This window comes from Podarcis liolepis (assembly GCF_965112155.1).
Source record: "Podarcis liolepis genome assembly, chromosome: 17".
NCBI classification, from domain to species: Eukaryota; Metazoa; Chordata; class Lepidosauria; order Squamata; family Lacertidae; genus Podarcis; species Podarcis liolepis.
The window spans coordinates 13,857,437-13,874,998 of NC_139571.1; the positions used below are offsets into that span (position 1 = coordinate 13,857,437).

Sequence of the window (17,562 nt, forward strand, 5' to 3'; positions counted from 1 at the left end):
ATATAGAGATTATTTTCCTACTGTACTCTGCCTAATTTAGTCTTACTGAAAAATTGAGTCCATGCAATCTTCACATCGGTAGTACTCACTTCCAACAGTGCCATCCTATGCATATCTACTCAGAAGTCCTGCTAATTTGGGGGGGGGGCTTTCCCCAAAGAACCCTGGGAACTGCAGTTCACCCCTCACACAGCTATAATCCCTAGCACCCTTAGCAAACTACAGATCCCATGATTCTTCAGGGGAAAGTCATGTGTTTTCAATGTATTGTGTGTATGCAACTTCTAAAAGGTAAATGTAAAGGGACCCCTGACCATTAGGTCCAGTCGTGACCAACTCTGGGGTTGCGGCACTCATCTCGCTTTATTGGCTGAGGGAGCCGGCGTACAGCTTCCGGGTCATGTGGCCAGCATGACTAAGCCGCTTCTGGCGAACCAGAGCAGCACATGGAAACGCCATTTACCTTCCCGCCGGAGTGGAACCTATTTATCTACTTGCACTTTGACGTGCTTTTGAACTGCTAGGTTGGCAGGAGCAGGGACCGAGAAATGGGAGCTCACCCCGTCGTGGGGTTTCAAACTGCCAACCTTCTGATCAGCAAGTCCTAGGCTCTGTGGTTTAATCCACAGCGCCGTAATTGAGTATAGGATTGTAGAATATGTGGGATGTCCCACTGTAATTTCAAACCCTCTTTTCTACACACATTTTAACGACGGCTGTTCTTTAGAGAGATATACTGTTCAAATGTAAGTAATTATCATACCACACACATGATTTAGTGTTAAATTATGTGCCAAAAAAAATCCAAAGTGTGCTGAAAAATATCCTTCCACAGATAAAGATGTTTTGTGCACTAGAATATCTGTCAAGCGCACACAGTGTAACAAAGCAATTTGAGTGTGATCTCATCATCTTCTCATTTGAAAGTACAGAATGCAGACTCTGAACCAGGGAAGTTTCTAGGAACGGAGCGAAGTTCTCTCTTCAATAGAGTCTTCTACAGAGCTCCATACATCACAGAGGCAGATTTTTTTGGGGGGGTGGGGGTGGGAATCTAAACTGCACTCTGGTGAGCAACCAAAAGGATATCCATCATTCGAACCCAGTGCTGAAGCAGCCCATGTCCAGGAGGTAGGGAGTCTTATATAATTACCAGGCTTCGGCCCACAGAAATAGGAAATGTTTCTTCACTGGGTGTGCAAAAATAAATGGGAACCAGGCAGAGGGCGTTCTCAGTAGTGGCGCCCTCCCTGTGGAACTCCCTCCCACCAGATGTCAAAGAGAACAACTACCAGACTTTTAGAAGACATCTGAAGGCAGCCCTGTTTAGGGAAGCTTTTAATGTTTGATGTATTACAGTATTTTAATATTTTTTTGGAAGCCGCCCAGAGTGGCTTGGGAAGCCCAGCCAGATGGGTGGGGTATAATTAATAAATTATTATTATTATTATTATTATTATTATTATTATTATTATTATTGTCTAACTGCCGATCTTGCATGGGCAGAGTTGGAGGGATGGAGTGTAAAATGTCTTGACATACATAGGGACAAACAATGGCAAGTTTTCCCCAAGTTATTGTGTTACCGCTGGGGAAGGCCAGCCATATGGGAGGGGTATGTATGTATGAATAAACAAACAAACAAAATTATTCTTCATTAACCTTGTGTTGAGTAAACCCATATTTTCCGGGAGGAAGCACTGGAATTAGTGATGAGGGAAAGATCATGTGGACTATGCAGATTAAATGGGGATGCAAAAAACCTAGAAACACACAGTAAACTCTGGTTCCAGTTACAGATAGGTAGCCGTGTTGGTCTGCCATAGTCAAAATAAAAAAATTCCTTCCTGTAGCACCTTAAACAGTGTTTCCCAACCGGTGTTCCGCGGCACACTAGTGTGCCGCGAGACGTTGCCTGGTGTGCCGTGGGAGGGAGGCGGGCGAGTCGGGCGGCGAGAGGCGGGGTGGCGGCGGCGAGGAGAGGCCGCCCAGCGCGGGGCTCTCGCCGTCTGCCTGCCTGGCTGCCTGCGTGGCGCTGACGTCACGGGGCTGTAAAGTGCCCAACATAGGCACACGCGGGGCGGCGAGTGAGCTCCCTCCCACATCCCATCGCCGCTCGCTTCGGCCGGCCTACTGGGCTGTCGCAGGCGGAAGGCCTGCGCATGCGCGAGGTTTTCGCGCCTTCGGGATTCCCTTCACGCCTTCCTCCTCCCGGGTCCTTGAGAGCGCGGGAAGCGGCAGCGTGAGACCGGTGTTGAGCCTGGTAGGTATTGCGCTTGCCAAGGCAGTCATTTGGGAAATGAAAACTTGCAAAGCAAGCAACCAGTTCAATCTGAAGTACGTGTATGCTTAATATCCTGTATCTGAAACCTGTTCTGCCCCCTCCCCCACACTTGGTGCCATTTTCATCTACACATGCAGCAGAGTAAGTTGACCCAGAATAGTACCAATTCAGATGGCAGATGGGAGAATGACAGTGCTGAATGCTTTCCCATGTAGAACAGTCCCTGCAAATAAAAACCTAGCATATTTGGAAGAGGGATGCTAGCCTAACCATTACCTTCTATGCTGTTACTATTTTATTTCATTTTTTTTACATAAGTAAAAAGTGACCTTTCCCCATCTGTCATGGTGGTGTGCCTCGAGATTTTTTTCATGAAACAAGTGTGCCTTTGTCCAAAAAAGGTTGGGAAACACTGACCTTAAAGACCAACTAAGTTAGTTCTTGGTATAAGCTTTTGTGTGCATGCACACTTCTTCAGTAAACTCTGGTGTAAACAAGCCCTGATTCTCTTTTAGGGGGTTGCAAATATCAGGTTACACCTAAGATTCTGGAATGAAGCAGAAATAGCTGGTCCCCATTTTTGAAAATATAAAAATCCTAACTCCTTTTTTCCATGCCTTTGGATTGTGGCCCAAGCCTTTGCTGTTCCCCACAGGGAAACAGTGGCCATAAATGCTTGTGATTTTGGGGAGGGAAAAGGGAACTAGGAAACACACAACACACACAGTTTTCGCTGCAAAACAATTAAATATATTTATTTCCATATGAAAAACATGCATATTTATGTACACTTTAAAATCAACTTTTACATCTAAAATTCTTTTTCATACAAAATTTTGGTGAGATACAGCAACGGCTCAACATTGCAAACGGGCATGGCAGTAATCTTCACATTAAAAACTGTGGGAGCAGCCAACCCAAAAATGGTTTAAGAAAGAGCACCTGCACTTAGAATATATTAACCGTACTGAAGTCAGCTGAGATCCATAGAACAAAAGTTATAATCCTGAGCTCCTTTACTTGGAAATAAAGGCTAACAAAAATCAGTGGAACGTCTTCCAAATTTGTTCCTGGACTTGGGTATCAAGTATCTTGCAACCAAATCCCAAACATGTTTATACAGGAAGAAGTTCGACTCATTTTAAAAGGGACTTCCTTGTACATATGATTAGGATTGTAACCTTAAGTGCAAATACACTACCTTCAGTCGGTTGGCTATCACAGTAGTCTCTCTCTCTATTGAGACACATTGGTGACCATGGAAGATGGTCGTTTAAGAATCGATTCGACCGAAAATGACAGGGGTTCATGGGTTGACAATTTGGTCATGGCTTGTTTAGTCCCCAAAAAGTCTTTTGCATATTTGTCAATGGCAAGCTTGTATTTTTGGTTTTCTTTGATGGTAGACTCTCTGTATTTTTTGGAGGCCTCGTCCAATGTTGCTTTCAACTCCGGCCCCGATTTGCTGTGGAGTGTCTGCTGGAAGAGCGAATGGAAAGGACTATACTTGCCGGAGGGCGACGGGTGCTGATTGCTGCTTTCTTTGCTGATCTTACAGAGCGAGTGTTCCTGGGGGACCAGAGCGTCCTTGTCAGAGATCTGAGAAAAAGTTCTCTTAGGAGGAGAGAAGGCCGACCTGTCACAAGTCACCTGAGGGAGATTCTGGAGTTCATTTTGAGGCGGCTGGATTTCTCTAACATGAGGAAGCAGAAAGGAGGGCTCGCTCTTGGACGACATCAAATCATGCTCTGAACTCGGACAGTCCTGACCTTGCGAAGCCTTGGGGTCCCAAATCGCCCCAGGCTTGAGGGACTGGACGGCGGTAGCGTTGAGCAGGCACTGTTGGTAGAGGAGAGCGTCATTAAGGGGGCCGCATTTTGGCCACACCAGGAACCTGGAGGGCAAAGGATACTGCCGGTACGTAGTGGCGACACTGACATTGGACGAAATCAGTTCCATGTTCCCTGAACCTGAATATTGCATTGTTAGATCCAAGCAAGTGGGGAGGAAGCCGCAAAACTCCTTATTGGGAGCTTCAATGTGGTTAGGGCTAAAGGCAGTTTTATAAGTGTTGTATTCAGTCCCATGCACCATGCGGTTAGGCAGGAAAAAGGCCGCCGCTTGGGTCGCTTCCATCATTTCTCTTTCTTTGAACTCCCTCTCGAGCATGATATTCTCCAGTTCTTTATCAGCAAAAGCCCGTCTTTTCCTCATCCTGTCACTCACAGGAGGTGGCAAGGATGAATTCCCTCCAAGGTAAGGATCTGCTGGAATAGGACGGTAACCTGCAGAGAGAGGAAAACAAAAACAAAGATGGAGTCAGCTATTTATCCAAAAAAAGGGGGTTCTTTTTATCAAAGGGTCAAGTAGGATGTTAAAAGAGTTACAAAATTGAAGGAGCCAAGTATTTGTTGCTTGGTCATTGGTGCCCTCAGTTCTCACTAAAGTTTTGTTGTGGTGTGTACAGCACTTTGAAACATTTGTGACAATTTACTGCTATCCTTATCAATAGGTGGCTTCATAATTATGAGTCGATGTGAGTGACTCGCTCTTCTTGACACGCTTCCCGAGTATCATCCAAAGCAAAACTTGTTAACCTTCCTCCACAATAAGCTGCAGATGCACGATATACCTTTCAAGCATACTCAAAGGACCTTCATTCCATCAAATAATAGAGAGTGGCGTGGGTGGTGCTGTGGGTTAAACCACAGAGCCTAGGACTTGCCGATCAGAAGGTCAGCAGTTCAAATCCCCGCGATGGGGTGAGCTCCCGTTGCTCAGTCCCTGCTCCTGCCAACCTAGCAGTTCGAAAGCGCGTCAAAGTGCAAGTAGATGAATAGGTACCACTCCGGCAGGAAGGTAAACGGCGTTTCCGTACACTGCTCTGGTTCGCCAGAAGCGGCTTAGTCACGCTGGACACATGACCCAGAAGCTATATGCCGGCTCCCTCGGCCAATAAAGCGAGATGAGCGCTGCAACCCCAGAGTTGGCCACGACTGGACCTAATGGTCAGGGGTCCCTTTACCTTTACCTTACAATTCCAAGCAACTCTTAACAATCTACAGTGCTCAGAATTCTTTGAGGGGTGACATGTCCTTTGAATGTGCAACATGCATGAGCCGTCTTCAGGCCAGAAGTTCATGCATCTCACTAGGGAGGAAGAGATGTGTGTTGTTCTTCTGACATTATATAGGAGGTGCAGAAATGAAAAGTGCAAGCAGCACATGGTTTTGTCATCACCCACACCAATTTTCGCCATGCCCAAAGCCACGCTGCTAACCTCACACACACACACACACATTAAGAGAGGTTCTTCACATTCCCATGTTATTATATTGTTTCTGTTTCTTTGTTGAGGGACTTATAATATCACCACCAAAGATATCTATACCTAATAGCTGGTGTATTTCTATTTTCTAAAGGTGAATCACTATGTGCACAGAGATGGTAGAAAAAAGTCCAAGGGGTACTAGGAGAGAAGAGAGAGAAAGTTAAGACAAATAAGGGAAAGGGATGCAAGAAAGATTTTTCTCTTGGGGAGACAGTATGTTAGAGAGTGGGTGAATACTGAGCCAAAAAGAAAAACATTGGAGGCAGATGAAAAGAATCTATACAGACCTAGGATTGTATTCTAATCTGGAAGCCCAAATTAAGTCTAATAACCTTTACTTTCCCAGTCTTCCAACATTAGATTAATATTCTTCCACTCATACAGCAGGACTTCCTCTGCTCTCATCCAGAATCCCCCAAACCAGCTCCACAAATTCCTCCAATCTCTGGAGCTGATTGGGGGAGTTCAGGGGCTACAAAGGGAAGGGGAGGAAGATGAAGTCCCACTCCATGAGCAGAAGTCCATTCTGCTCGCCCACAGACACTGCTGAAGTTCACCAACTGTCTTCATGATCTCCCTTCTCTAAGTGGCTTGGTTATTACCGAATTTTTCGCTCTATAAGATGCACATTTTCCTCTCCAAAAATTAAGGGGAAGTGTGTGTGCGTCTTATGGGGCGAATGCAGGCTCCTTGGCTTCAGCTATAGCAACGGGAAGCCTCCGAAGCGCAGTGGGAGCGCTCCTGCCGTGCTCCGGAGGCTTCGGGTTGCCTTCACTGAAGCCTGGAGAGCGAGAGGGGTCAGTGCGCACCAACCCCTCTCGCTCTCCAGGCTTCAAGGATAGCCACCTGAAGCCTCCGGAGCGCAGCGGGAACTCCTGCCACGCTCCGGAGGCTTCGGGTTCCTTTCGCTGAAGGGTAGGTGCCCCTTCAGCTAAGGCGCAGCACCCCTTCAGCTAAGCGGGAGGAGAAATGGAAGGGGCTCCGTTTCTCCTGCCGCTTCGCTGAAGGGGCGCTGTGCAGAGAGGGGGGAGATATTTTTTTTCTTGTGCTCCCCCTCTAAAGCAAGGTGCATCTTATGGTCGGGTGCGTCCTATAGAGCGAAAAATACAGTAATTGCAGACGTTATTCAAAAAAACTTGGGATTCCAATACAGTGGTACCTCAGGTTGCATACGCTTCAGGTTACAGACTCCGCTAACCCAGAAATAGTGCTTCAGGTTAAGAAATTTGCTTCAGGATAAGAACAGAAATCGGGCTCCAGCAGCGCGGCAGCAGCAGGAGGCCCCATTAGCTAAAGTGGTGCTCCAGGTTAAGAACAGTTTCAGGTTTAGTACGGACCTTCAGAACGAATTAAGTACTTAACCCGAGGTACCACTGTACAAGAAAAGTTATGATGAGTTATCCAAGCCATTTTCAGTAATTGGCATTGGCCTGCAAAAAAAACAGAGCCTCTTCAGTTAAGAATTTGCGTTGTTCTTTTTTCTAATAGCACATAACCTCAGAGCTGCATTTAAAAACTATGAAAGCTAGATGCATTTGCTGCCGGCTTTTAAAGATTCGGCAGCATCTTAACAATTTATATTAAACTGGTCTGGGAGCAAGAAGCGATCGTATTTATTTTGCCCTTGGGGGGCTTCCATATGGCAGTTTGTTGCGGGATGGGTGCTCCTCATGCATGGACATTTTCTTCATTGTCCACACAACACCATTGGCATCAGAGTGACAGCCTGCTGTTTTTCTCCATTGAAATCCAGTTTTACCCATTCTGGGGAAAAATCCATTATTATTATTTTTTTTAACCCCTGTCGCTAGTTACCTGTTTGCAATATCTGAATGAGCTGTTTATGGTATTAAGCCACTATCTAGGACCCTCGTACCTACGGGACCGCATCTCCTGGTATGCCCCATGGAGAGTCTCAAGGTCCATAAATAGCAACACCCTAGTGATCCCGGGCCCTAAGGAAGTTAGATTAGCTTCAACCAGAGCCAGGGCCTTTTCAACACTGGCTCCGGCCTGGTGGAACGTTCTGCCTCATGAGACCAGGGTCCTGCAGGGTCTGATTTCTTTCCGCAGGGCCTGTAAGACAGAGTTGTTCCGCCTGGCCTTTGGCTTGGAGCCAGTTTGATTCCCTCCCCTTCTTTCTTTTTTCTTTTTCCTTTCTCCTCCTGTGATGAGGCTGCATTTTAATATTTTAATGTTTCAATGTTTTAATGTTGTATTTTAATCTTGTTTTTAAGTTATATTCATTCAACCTGTTTTTATTATTGCTTGTTAGCCGCCCTGAGCCCAGCCTTGGCTGGGGAGGGCAGGGTATAAATAAAAATTATTATTATTATTATTATTAATTGGGAGGGCTATTGGTGTAACCCATTTATTTTTTACTGTGCATCCTAAAATTATTGACTGCTCACAAAATATTTACTGTGTTAAACAGATGAGCAGCGCCGTTCTATGCCTATTCATCACTCCAAAATGAACTCCATTGAGTTCAGTGGCATTTATTCTCAAGTATTTCGGCCGGGACATGGAAGCTGTGGCCCTGCAGTTGCTGCCAGGCTCCCCTCACCCCCAGCCAGCATGCTCAGTGGTCAGGGATGGTGGCAGCTGTAATCCCACAACTTATGGAGAGCCAGCGGTTCTCCATCCTTGACTTAAGGCAACTACATACATACATATATAGAATCATAGAATCATAGAGTTGGAAGAGACCACAAGGGCCATCGAGTCCAACCCCCTGCCAAGCAGGAAACTTGTGGTACCTCGGGTTACATACGCTTCAGGTTACATACGCTTCAGGTTACAGACTCCGCTAACCCAGAAATAGTGCTTCAGGTTAAGAACTTTGCTTCAGGATGAGAACAGAAATCGTGCTCCAGCGGCGGCAGCAGGAGGCCCCATTAGCTAAAGTGGTGCTTCAGGTTAAGAACAGTTTCAGGTTAAGTACGGACCTCCGGAACGAATTAAGTCCTTAACCCGAGGTACCACTGTACATACATAGCCCAGTCCTTTGTTTCTATATCCACAGGTAAGTCCTATGAAGTCCAGCAGAACTTGCTCCCAAATAAATGTGCACAGGAATGTTACTGTATGTTGTAAAGTTGCAATGGAGATGCAGCAAAATCAGAAGCAGGTTTTTTTGTCACTGACTTGGACAGGAATTGGTTTGCATCACCAATGTCTGCCATACAAGTCTAAATCCACAGATTAGTAAAATGTGCATCACTTTTTTAAAAAAAAAATGTACTCATGGGCTCGTTTCCCAATAGCTGAGCTTGTTTTGAAATCATTAAATATAACTAACCATTTTTCTATTAAAGGAAAAACAAAACTTCAAATATTGTCATAGTGTATTAATTTTCATATTATACTAGCTTAGCTTTTGTTTCTATTTTAAAATTTAGAACATTTGTTAAAGATACAGTTTCCCCAGATAATAAATTCTTGGTTGTTTTGTTTTTCAAAAACAAAGGATCTCTTACATTCCAATTCCCAAAATACTTTCCCTAATCAGACAATCAACAGACCAAAATCCAAGCAGAAGGTGGTAGAATTAAAATGCAGGACATACTTGACAGGGATGGCTTGGTGGAGGTCAGGGATTAGTTTACTGAGCCATCATTGCTGTTAATTAGAAGTTGTTTGTGCCAAGTATTTGTTTCCTTTTGTTTTTCCTCAGTATTTTCTGCATTTCCATGTTAGTGTTAACATTTGTTTAGCTCCTCAACCAACTGCTAAGGGACCTGCATGATTCTTTCCAGCAGAATAGAATGCATTTATGAATATTGTCCTTGGCTGATTCCAGTTCCTTCTGTGCTCATGATGCAGTCATCAACAAATTGCCATACAAGCAGCATCTATTGGGTGTTTTGGTTTTTTTACATGCATAGCCATGATCCCACACTGAATCTCTTCTGCTTAAGCACACTAAAATCAGTGGACTTAAGTGAATCTGACTCTGTGTTGAGTTAGCTGTTACAATTGGGTTTCTTTGTCTAACTTCCTGAAATCTTCTATATTCAAATTAATAAGGGGAAATGCAAAAAATGAATATTTCAGTAACAATAACCAAGATATTTAAAAACTGAAAAGTTCAAAGTGCTGAAGTGTATTACCTTCTAAGATGCTTTTTGCCAGCAAACTGGGTGTCCGTACTTGCCTCTGATAGACTGCCTTGCGCTCAAAGTTGGCCTGTTTCCCTGTAAGCCCCTTCTTATCCTAGTAAAAAAAGGGGGGAAATGAAGTTTTAAAATCACCAGCTCCACAGATTATTTCTTACCCCCTGATGAATCCCTGTTGTACTCTTTTTAAAATTGTGATATGAAAGATTAAGAAAACAACTTTTCCAAATTCATAAATTAGGGTTCGTTAATAATAATAGTCATGAGAATAATTGGCCCTGATTTGTATAAGTATTCTTCAACACTTACGCATGCTCTAAACACATTATTTAGAAAGAAGGGACTTTCAAGTCAAAGTCTTTAGGGCCCAGGTGTCAAGCTATGACTCTAAGCATAGCTTAGCACTCAGCTTCTGAAGAAGAGCAAGGACAATTATCTAGCCAGGGTCATGGATACAGCATATTCTCCTTTCCCTGCATACTCAGAAGTGTACAAGTGCAATAAATATACTCAATAAATATACATGGGATTGCAACCTTAAACATCAGCTGCTGACAGGAAAAAATTAAGTGTGTTTAGCTCTGCAAATGAAATAACATTAAAGACAGCTGAATTTGTCTGGGAAATGTTGAATGTGTTCAAATTCAGGATGTTCCAGAAAAGACCAGAGGGGCAAGGGAAAATGAATACTGCATTCTTGAAAATTTAAATTGGGGGGGGGGGGCTAATTCATCACTTCCCCAAAAAAAATCTAATGGCAGACTTCATTTTGTTAAACTCTGACTGACAAAGATCTGACAGAGATTAACGCTGCTAGATCGAAAATTAAAGTGACTCCACATTTGATTGAGATATTCTGCGTATAGGAGGGTGTTTTAAGAAAAGTGCTCAAGTTCCTGAGGAGCAAGCTAAAAACAACGTTAACCGGGAAAATGTCGACTGTAAAATGGATTTTACAGTCTGGATTCGTTTGGCAACAAACCCAGATTCTACGGTCTGGATTGGCTTGGCAAAGGAATTGTGCCTATCACGCCTTTAATTGAATCATCTCTGAAGGCTGGAAAATCCTCGCAGGCAAGGCAGAGGTGCATAACAGCAGTGAGAGCTCGTCGCTCAAGTCCTCGTGCCCGGAGTGAAGTCGCATCAGCCAGGCCGGACAGACCTGGTCAATGTGGGACCCAGATGCGCATTAAGTAGACCCCGGTCCTGCCACCTTAAGGCCAGAGTGAGTCACCACCGGTTCACTGCCAATTAAATGCCAAACACACAACCCCCACCCGCCCTATAGACCGGTTGGCTTGGAAGTGACATTTCCTTGCTTTCAAGAAGGGCGAAGATCCACGGCAGGAAATGGAATTATTTCTGAGCAAAGGCCGTTTAGATCGCAGCTCGCAATAGCGCTTAGCAGTTTGCATCGCCCTGAAAGCGAGGCATCCCCTTCACTCCACCTGGCTGCCTTTGTAGGGGAGAGAAAGAAACGGGGGGAGAAGGGGGTATTTGCGGAGCTCCCCCCCCCCACTTTGCAAAGCAGAAAAGCAGCGGGACATAGGGCTGGGGGAAGAGCTCTCCGCTGGGTCCCCGGGCCGGGCGCTCACCTCGGTGGCCTGCTGCCGGCGCAGCGCCACTTGCGCGGCCATGACGCGCTGTCTCTCCACCACCAGCAGGCAGTTGGCGCACTGGCAGTCCCGCCAGCGGCAGAAGCGCTTGTGGCCCTTGAGGCAAGACACCACGCCGTGGTTGCGGCAGCGCGCGCACTTGGGCGTCCGGCTCAGCTTGCGCGCAGGCGGCTCCCCAGAAACCGCCGCCTCGACGGGCGGCTGCGTGCGGGGTGGCGGAGGCGGCGGAGGCAGAAGAACGCGCCCGCCCGCTCCTTCGTCTTCCTCGCGGTCGTCGTCGTCCTCTTCGTCGCCATCCTCCTCTTCCTCCTCTTCTTCGTCAGCGTCGTCGTCTTCGACAGCCTCCAGTCGAGGGCCAGGAGGCGGCGGCGGGGGCTCCATCCCGTCCGCGTCTTCCAGGCTCTCCACGTCGATTTCCCAGACGTCTCCGCAGCGGGGAACTGGCGTCCCCTCAGCCATGGCTCGCGCCGCGCGGCTCCCGCCTGCTCCTCCAGCTCGCTCACTGCAAGGCAGAGATAGACAGATCGATCGATCTTTGGATTAGGCGCTCAAGAAGGATAGCCGCATTTGCGCGCGCGGCCCTCCGTCGCCCGCTAGCCTAAGAGACACCCGCTGACTGTCAAGTCTCGCCCATGTTCGGAGGGGTTTACTGTCGAGTAAGTGTGTGGTTCTGGGAAAAGACCCGAGAGGGTTTTTCTGGCCTCCTAACCTGCGCTCTTTTTCTCTCACGCGCCCAAATGCGCGATCCAGCTCTCGCTCCACTCGCTCTCGCCATCGCCCAGCGCTCAACACATTTCCTCACTGGAAGAGTTATTTTCCCACCACGCAAAATTCCGGCTCAGAGGCCGAGCGGGATTTCTGGCCCGACGTGCGTGCTTCTGGGGGTCCCACGGCGGGCACGCCTGCCAGCACGTAAAGGGGATTCGCTCCTCCTGCCCCAGCGGGAGAGGGGGGATCGCATCACCACGGGGATCTCAGGTGTCGGGAAAGAGACCGAGGTGACGCCTGCTCCTTGCGCGCCTTTGGGGCAAGAGGAAGAAACGGCGCGCTTGGGCGCCGCAACGCGAAGCCCACCAGAAGTCTCCTTGGTGGCTGCCCCCTTGCTCTGTCCCCAAAGGCCCGAGCGGGCTCTCCCTCTCGCCACAAGCCCCCCCTGGACGAGGCAGCGCTTCGAAAGAGAAACTGACGGGATGCCGCTCACCTGTGACAGAGGACACTTTTGTCCAAAGGCCTTACATAAGCTTAGCGTGCGTGCGCACAGCAGAAAGGGTAACAAGCTGTAACAAGCTGTCTTCCCCCAACAAAAGGCCAGCCCCCCCCGACAAAAATCCTGGCTACGCCCATGAACACAGGCGATGTGTTCGCTTCTCCAGGGATCGGTTTCTTTCTCCAGGGATTCTTCCTGCCCGGTCTCTGCTCAAGGCGCAAGAGCCCTTCGTAGGCACGTGTCCCAAAGCAGTTTGGGCCAGTGTGTGGGCGCGTGGACTCTGAGCATGTGAAGGCTGCCTGGCTATTAAACTACATGCGAGCAGCCTTTTTTCGCCACTGCCCGCGCCTCCTAGGATTAAAAGCAGGACTCGATTGTATGATTTTACTTGGTACGCACCGTTTCTCTTAACACAGTGCTTTGTCGAAAGACCCTGCAAAATAGGACGCTTTTGGAAGCTTTTAATGTGTGTGCGTGTTACACTGTGTATATTATATATCACTCCTGTTGAAGTAAAGGTGATCATCCTGCCACGCTTTTTAAAACACTGAAAAGAATTTAATTTCATGTATTGTTTCCCTTGTTAGAGGCCAGTCTACTCGGAATAAAAACCACCTTCCGCTGCCTTTTCAAGGATGAAACTCTGGGAAAGTAGCAGCCGCCCCACTTGCAGTTCCTCCGAAAGGCGCACACTGGTGTCCTGATTTGAGCTTGGAGACTGCTGGGGACTCCAGCTGCCACGCTAAACACAACTTGTTAATTCTGAAAATCCCGTTGATTTACTGGATTTCCTAGTGCGCCACGTTGCTACGTTAGCTGGATATAAACGCAATTAAAATAAATGAATACAAATCGGTGATTTGTAGATTGGTGGGTACCTTTCCCCTCTAGTCCCAATCCCATTTTATTCAGTAACTATTTGTTGGCATCCGTCTGCCTCCAGAGACAATGGAAGTAAACTCACACTGTCGCAGAGTATGGTATGGCGAGAAGGAATGCTAGCTGGGAAAGGAACGCACCGATCTACAAATCACTGAAACGTTTACTTTGTCCAGCGTACACTAGCATAAAACTGTGTTCATTGTTAAGAGTATATTTCACGGTACAGAACTGCATTGACCAGAAATTTGTCATGTGTTTTGGTCTTGCTGTCCAAACACAGAGAACCTTGCAGATTTGGGGAGACATCCCCCCCCAAATTAAGGCAGGATAGATTCCCCCCCCCCCAAATACCAGCAATCGCTGAACGAATCTACACCCTTCTATTTTCCAGCATGAAAGCAGTGGCTTCTTCCACTCAGCGCCGCGCAGGTGGAAAATGGCCATCTCAGGATGCTACAATATATCCTCACCGCCTGTGGCCTTTGACACGCTCGAAACTCATTTATACAAAAGTGACACTACCCGGTGTGTTTTGGGCTGGAGCCTTGCATGCGTGCAGATCCCAAAACCGAGGGGGGAGAGAGAGGGGGAGAGAGGGAGAGGGAGAGAGAGAGAGAGAGAGAGAGACTTGGAATTTTGTTAAATCCGAGTCAGCCTTATTTCCAAAAATCAAATTAGGGGGTGGGCTGTAGCTGCGTCTAGCAAGGAAAACGTATTCCCGATTAAGGAGAAGGCGCGCTCTGTTTTATTCCTTTTGCCACCTCCCCAATACACGCCACGACAAGCGGTTCCAGAAGAGCAAATTTCCACAGGTGCTCCAGGAAGAGGCAGAGTGAGATAGAGAGGAGAAAAGGCTACTGCTGAGCGTTATTACCATCAAAATGTAAAGAACCAGCCACGGTAGCGAGTAGCCACTCGCCTGGAGAAACTCTGGCCGTCTGGCTCCCTGTGCGCCAGCGAGCAAGGGCGCACCCAACCGCGCGGCTCCCCACTCACCCAAGCGACGCGTCCCGGCCACAGCACCCAGTTCCGCCGATGCTGAGCTGCCTTGGGCGCGCGCGGAGAGGAAAGCCTCGTCAAAGCGCCGCCAGCTTCATCCCTCCGGGCAGCCTGCGCGCCAGACAAGTCTCCGCAGCTGCGATCTCAAGAGCCGGCTGGAAAGGGGCGCCCGATCTCCCTGCGGAGGAAGAGGGAGGATGAGGCCCGGGGACGGGTCTGCTAGGCTCTCCTGGCCACGAGCCGCGATGCGCGCAGCTGCTCCGCGGCCCTCTGCGCTGGCTGTGCGCGCGCCTCTCCAGCTGCCCGGTGTTATCCGTCCCAGGGCCCAGGACGCCCGGACACCCCATTGGTGGGTTGTCAGGCCATGCGCTCCCTGATTGGCTATCCGGGAATTCAAATAGCTCCTCCTCCTCCTCAGCTGCCCGCCCCTCCTGCTGTTTTTTTCCAGCTCGCCCGCAGCAGTTTTCTTTTCTGCAATATCCTCATTGCAGGGTCACCTTTTATTTACCACCAGCAGTAAAGGAGTTGTGCGTGAAAGACTCTGTTTGCGACCAAGGTCTGGAATATCATATATCATATATCATATCATATCATGATATCATATAATATCATATATATCATATCACACACGCATGCTAACGAGAGGCTTGCGATGCAGCATTGAGGAGGTGAGCGTTCTTTTCAGAGGCCAAAAAGGAGCGAGGAGGACAGGCAGGAATATCTTCCAGAACTATAAAAGCCGTAGGGAGAATCCCTTACTGCAGCCCTGAGGTCGTAAGAATAAAAAGAAATCTCAGGAATCCGAAAACAATTTACAACCTCTGCAGCTAATGAGGATTTTTTCCCTTCTCAGATGCTAACGATTAATTTATATATATATTTAAAATCCAGGCACCTGAACAAATAATATTATATTCCTAGCGTTCATATTTAATTTTCGCTTCAAAAAAAATCAGCGGCAACAGTGGGTTTGATCGGGATTGCTGCCAGTTAAATCCGGCGAACAAGTTCGTCGCGATCCAAGTTCCATTGGTCTCAGTGCAGTTAAGGGACAGTGAAATTCTGTGCAGAGGTGCCAACCTGAATGAAATATTGGGGTGGGGCAAGTCCTGCCCCGCATAATCGATCACAAGACAAGAGGCGCGCACACTATTTGAATGACAATGCCCATCAACTGGGGGGGGGGGCTCGGCCCCCTCAAATATCTTAGGGGGGGGCTGAAGAGACCTCGGTCCCTAGCAGTTGGCTCCTACGATCCCATGCAAGCTTACTCAGAAGGAAATATTGTTGTATTAAACTGGACATACTCCCAGGTAAGTGTGCATATGATGGCGCTATTAGTCTGGATCCAACCCAAGATTTCCTACGGTGAAAATAAAAGTGAAATGTTTATTCTGTTTCCATTTTCTTCTTAGTTTGGTTTTGGTTTTTATTTTCCTTTAGAAAACGAAGACTGTAACTCTCCCTGGTGCGTTAATTTTTCTTTTCGAACGTAATTTATTTCCCACAAGTGGAAGAAACAGTTGAAGGAAAAAGGCCTTGTTTATTCTGAAATTATAAAAACAAAGAAACAGTTTGCGTCAAATGGAGTATTTAGATTAAATCAACATCGCCACTAGTTGTCGGTACAAATTATATATACAACGGTTTTATAACAAAATAGAAAAATGTTTTCTATCAGCAAAATCATGACCTATGTTCAGAGACAGCTTTATACACAAAACACATAACTTATGTTTATACTATTTATATATCTATATCTTTTGCAGGGTCATATATACATACAAACAAACGCCAGGAAAACTGCCTAATCTTCGTCGCTTGACTAAACTTTCTAGTTTAGGGAACAAATGCTCTCGGGTTAGCATTTTAATAGCACAGGTTGTCCCCGTGTGTGAATATTTATATGCCTGTAGAGTTTTACATATACTCCCCCCCCTTTCTGTTAACAGTAACAACAGAAAGACAAGGTGTGTTTAAACCCACCCACCCCTTATAAAACGCGCATATATTCTTTGTCACAATCTGTTCTAGGTATGACCAGTGAAAGTCGGTCTTTAAAAACCTTCTGGAAAGCGGGCGATCCATCACCCCAGATGTTCATTGCCTTCATCCTTTGGCCGAGACAATGGTTTATTTAATAAATCAGTATTAGCTGTGTGTTTGTTTGTGTTCACAGAACTGGTCCAAATTAAGACTAACGATAGTTATCAACTAAGGACAGTTCTCAAGGCAAGAAATGAGTGTAAAAAAAAATAAAAGCATAGCAAACACTCCTGGTCCCTGAAGGACATGGGTGTTCTCCAGTTACTGCTGGTTTTTTTGGTGGAAATGAAATGGAAGTGATTTTTCTCTCTCTAAGTGATTGCAATGGAAAGAGCTACCGATATTTTATTACAGTGGTACCTCGGGTTAAGTACTTAATTCGTTCCGGAGGTCCGTATTTAACCTGAAACTGTTCTTAACCTGAAGCACCACTTTAGCTAATGGGGCCTCCTGCTGCTGCTGTGCCGCCGGAGCACAATTTCTGTTCTCATCCTGAAGCAAAGTTCTTAACCTGAAGCAATATTTCTGGGTTAGCGGAGTCTGTAACCTGAAGCGTATGTAACCTGAGGTACCACTGTACAGTGGTATCTGCTCCTACGCCAAAGCAGGATTACCGATAATATCCCGCCCCCCCCAGTGATAGAACTAGGAATGCCAATCTGACCGCACCATCCTTTCGATTGTTAAATGGCTCTCGTCCGCTTTTAAGCAACGCCGGTCATATTCGCCAGCAACAATGAGGCAAAAAAAGGGGGGGGGGGTTCAGCATCACGTGTGAAAAGAGCCACCTGCAGCCCAACCCAAAGCATGGCTATTCAGAGGCAAATCCCACGGAGATTATTCCACCAGTAAAGATGCATAGGGTTGAAACCAGACAGTGGCTGCTGAAAGCGCGCCCGATCCTAGAGAGATCTTCGCAAGTGTGTCTCCTGCGGATAAAACTTCAGCCAGGGAAGCAAGGAGGCTGCCACAAAAAGTCCCTGGATTTACTGGCTCAAAGAAATGATTCCCCTTGGGATCATCTCTTTGCCTAGTGGCCATCTCAGAAGAAATAAAGTTCTGATAGCCATGGCATAACG

The 17,562-nt window shown here is 46.9% G+C and overlaps 1 protein-coding gene across 1 annotated transcript; it reads right to left on the minus strand.

The window, feature by feature from the left end:
- Nucleotides 1-3,011: 3,011 nt before the first annotated feature.
- Nucleotides 3,012-14,722, minus strand: DMRT2 (doublesex and mab-3 related transcription factor 2). Its single transcript, XM_083483397.1, has 4 exons — nt 14,435-14,722; nt 11,329-11,851; nt 9,728-9,830; nt 3,012-4,569 (listed from the first exon to the last, which is right to left on the minus strand). Exons 2-4 carry the CDS (start codon nt 11,806-11,808, stop codon nt 3,521-3,523), a joined length of 1,632 nt encoding a protein of 543 aa, XP_083339523.1. The 5' UTR covers nt 11,809-11,851; nt 14,435-14,722; the 3' UTR covers nt 3,012-3,520.
- Nucleotides 14,723-17,562: the final 2,840 nt, after the last annotated feature.

Bases quoted from the DNA above. Each gene is read 5' to 3' on its own strand.
- DMRT2 (XM_083483397.1), bottom strand. From the start codon at position 11,808: ATGGCTGAGGGGACGCCAGTTCCCCGCTGCGGAGACGTCTGGGAAATC. The intron at 9,831-11,328 runs GTGAGCGCCCGG...TTTTTTTACTAG, and splicing joins GCCGGCAGCAGGCCACCGAG to GATAAGAAGGGGCTTACAGG. The intron at 4,570-9,727 runs GTAATACACTTC...CTCTCTCTGCAG, and splicing joins GGCAAAAAGCATCTTAGAAG to GTTACCGTCCTATTCCAGCA.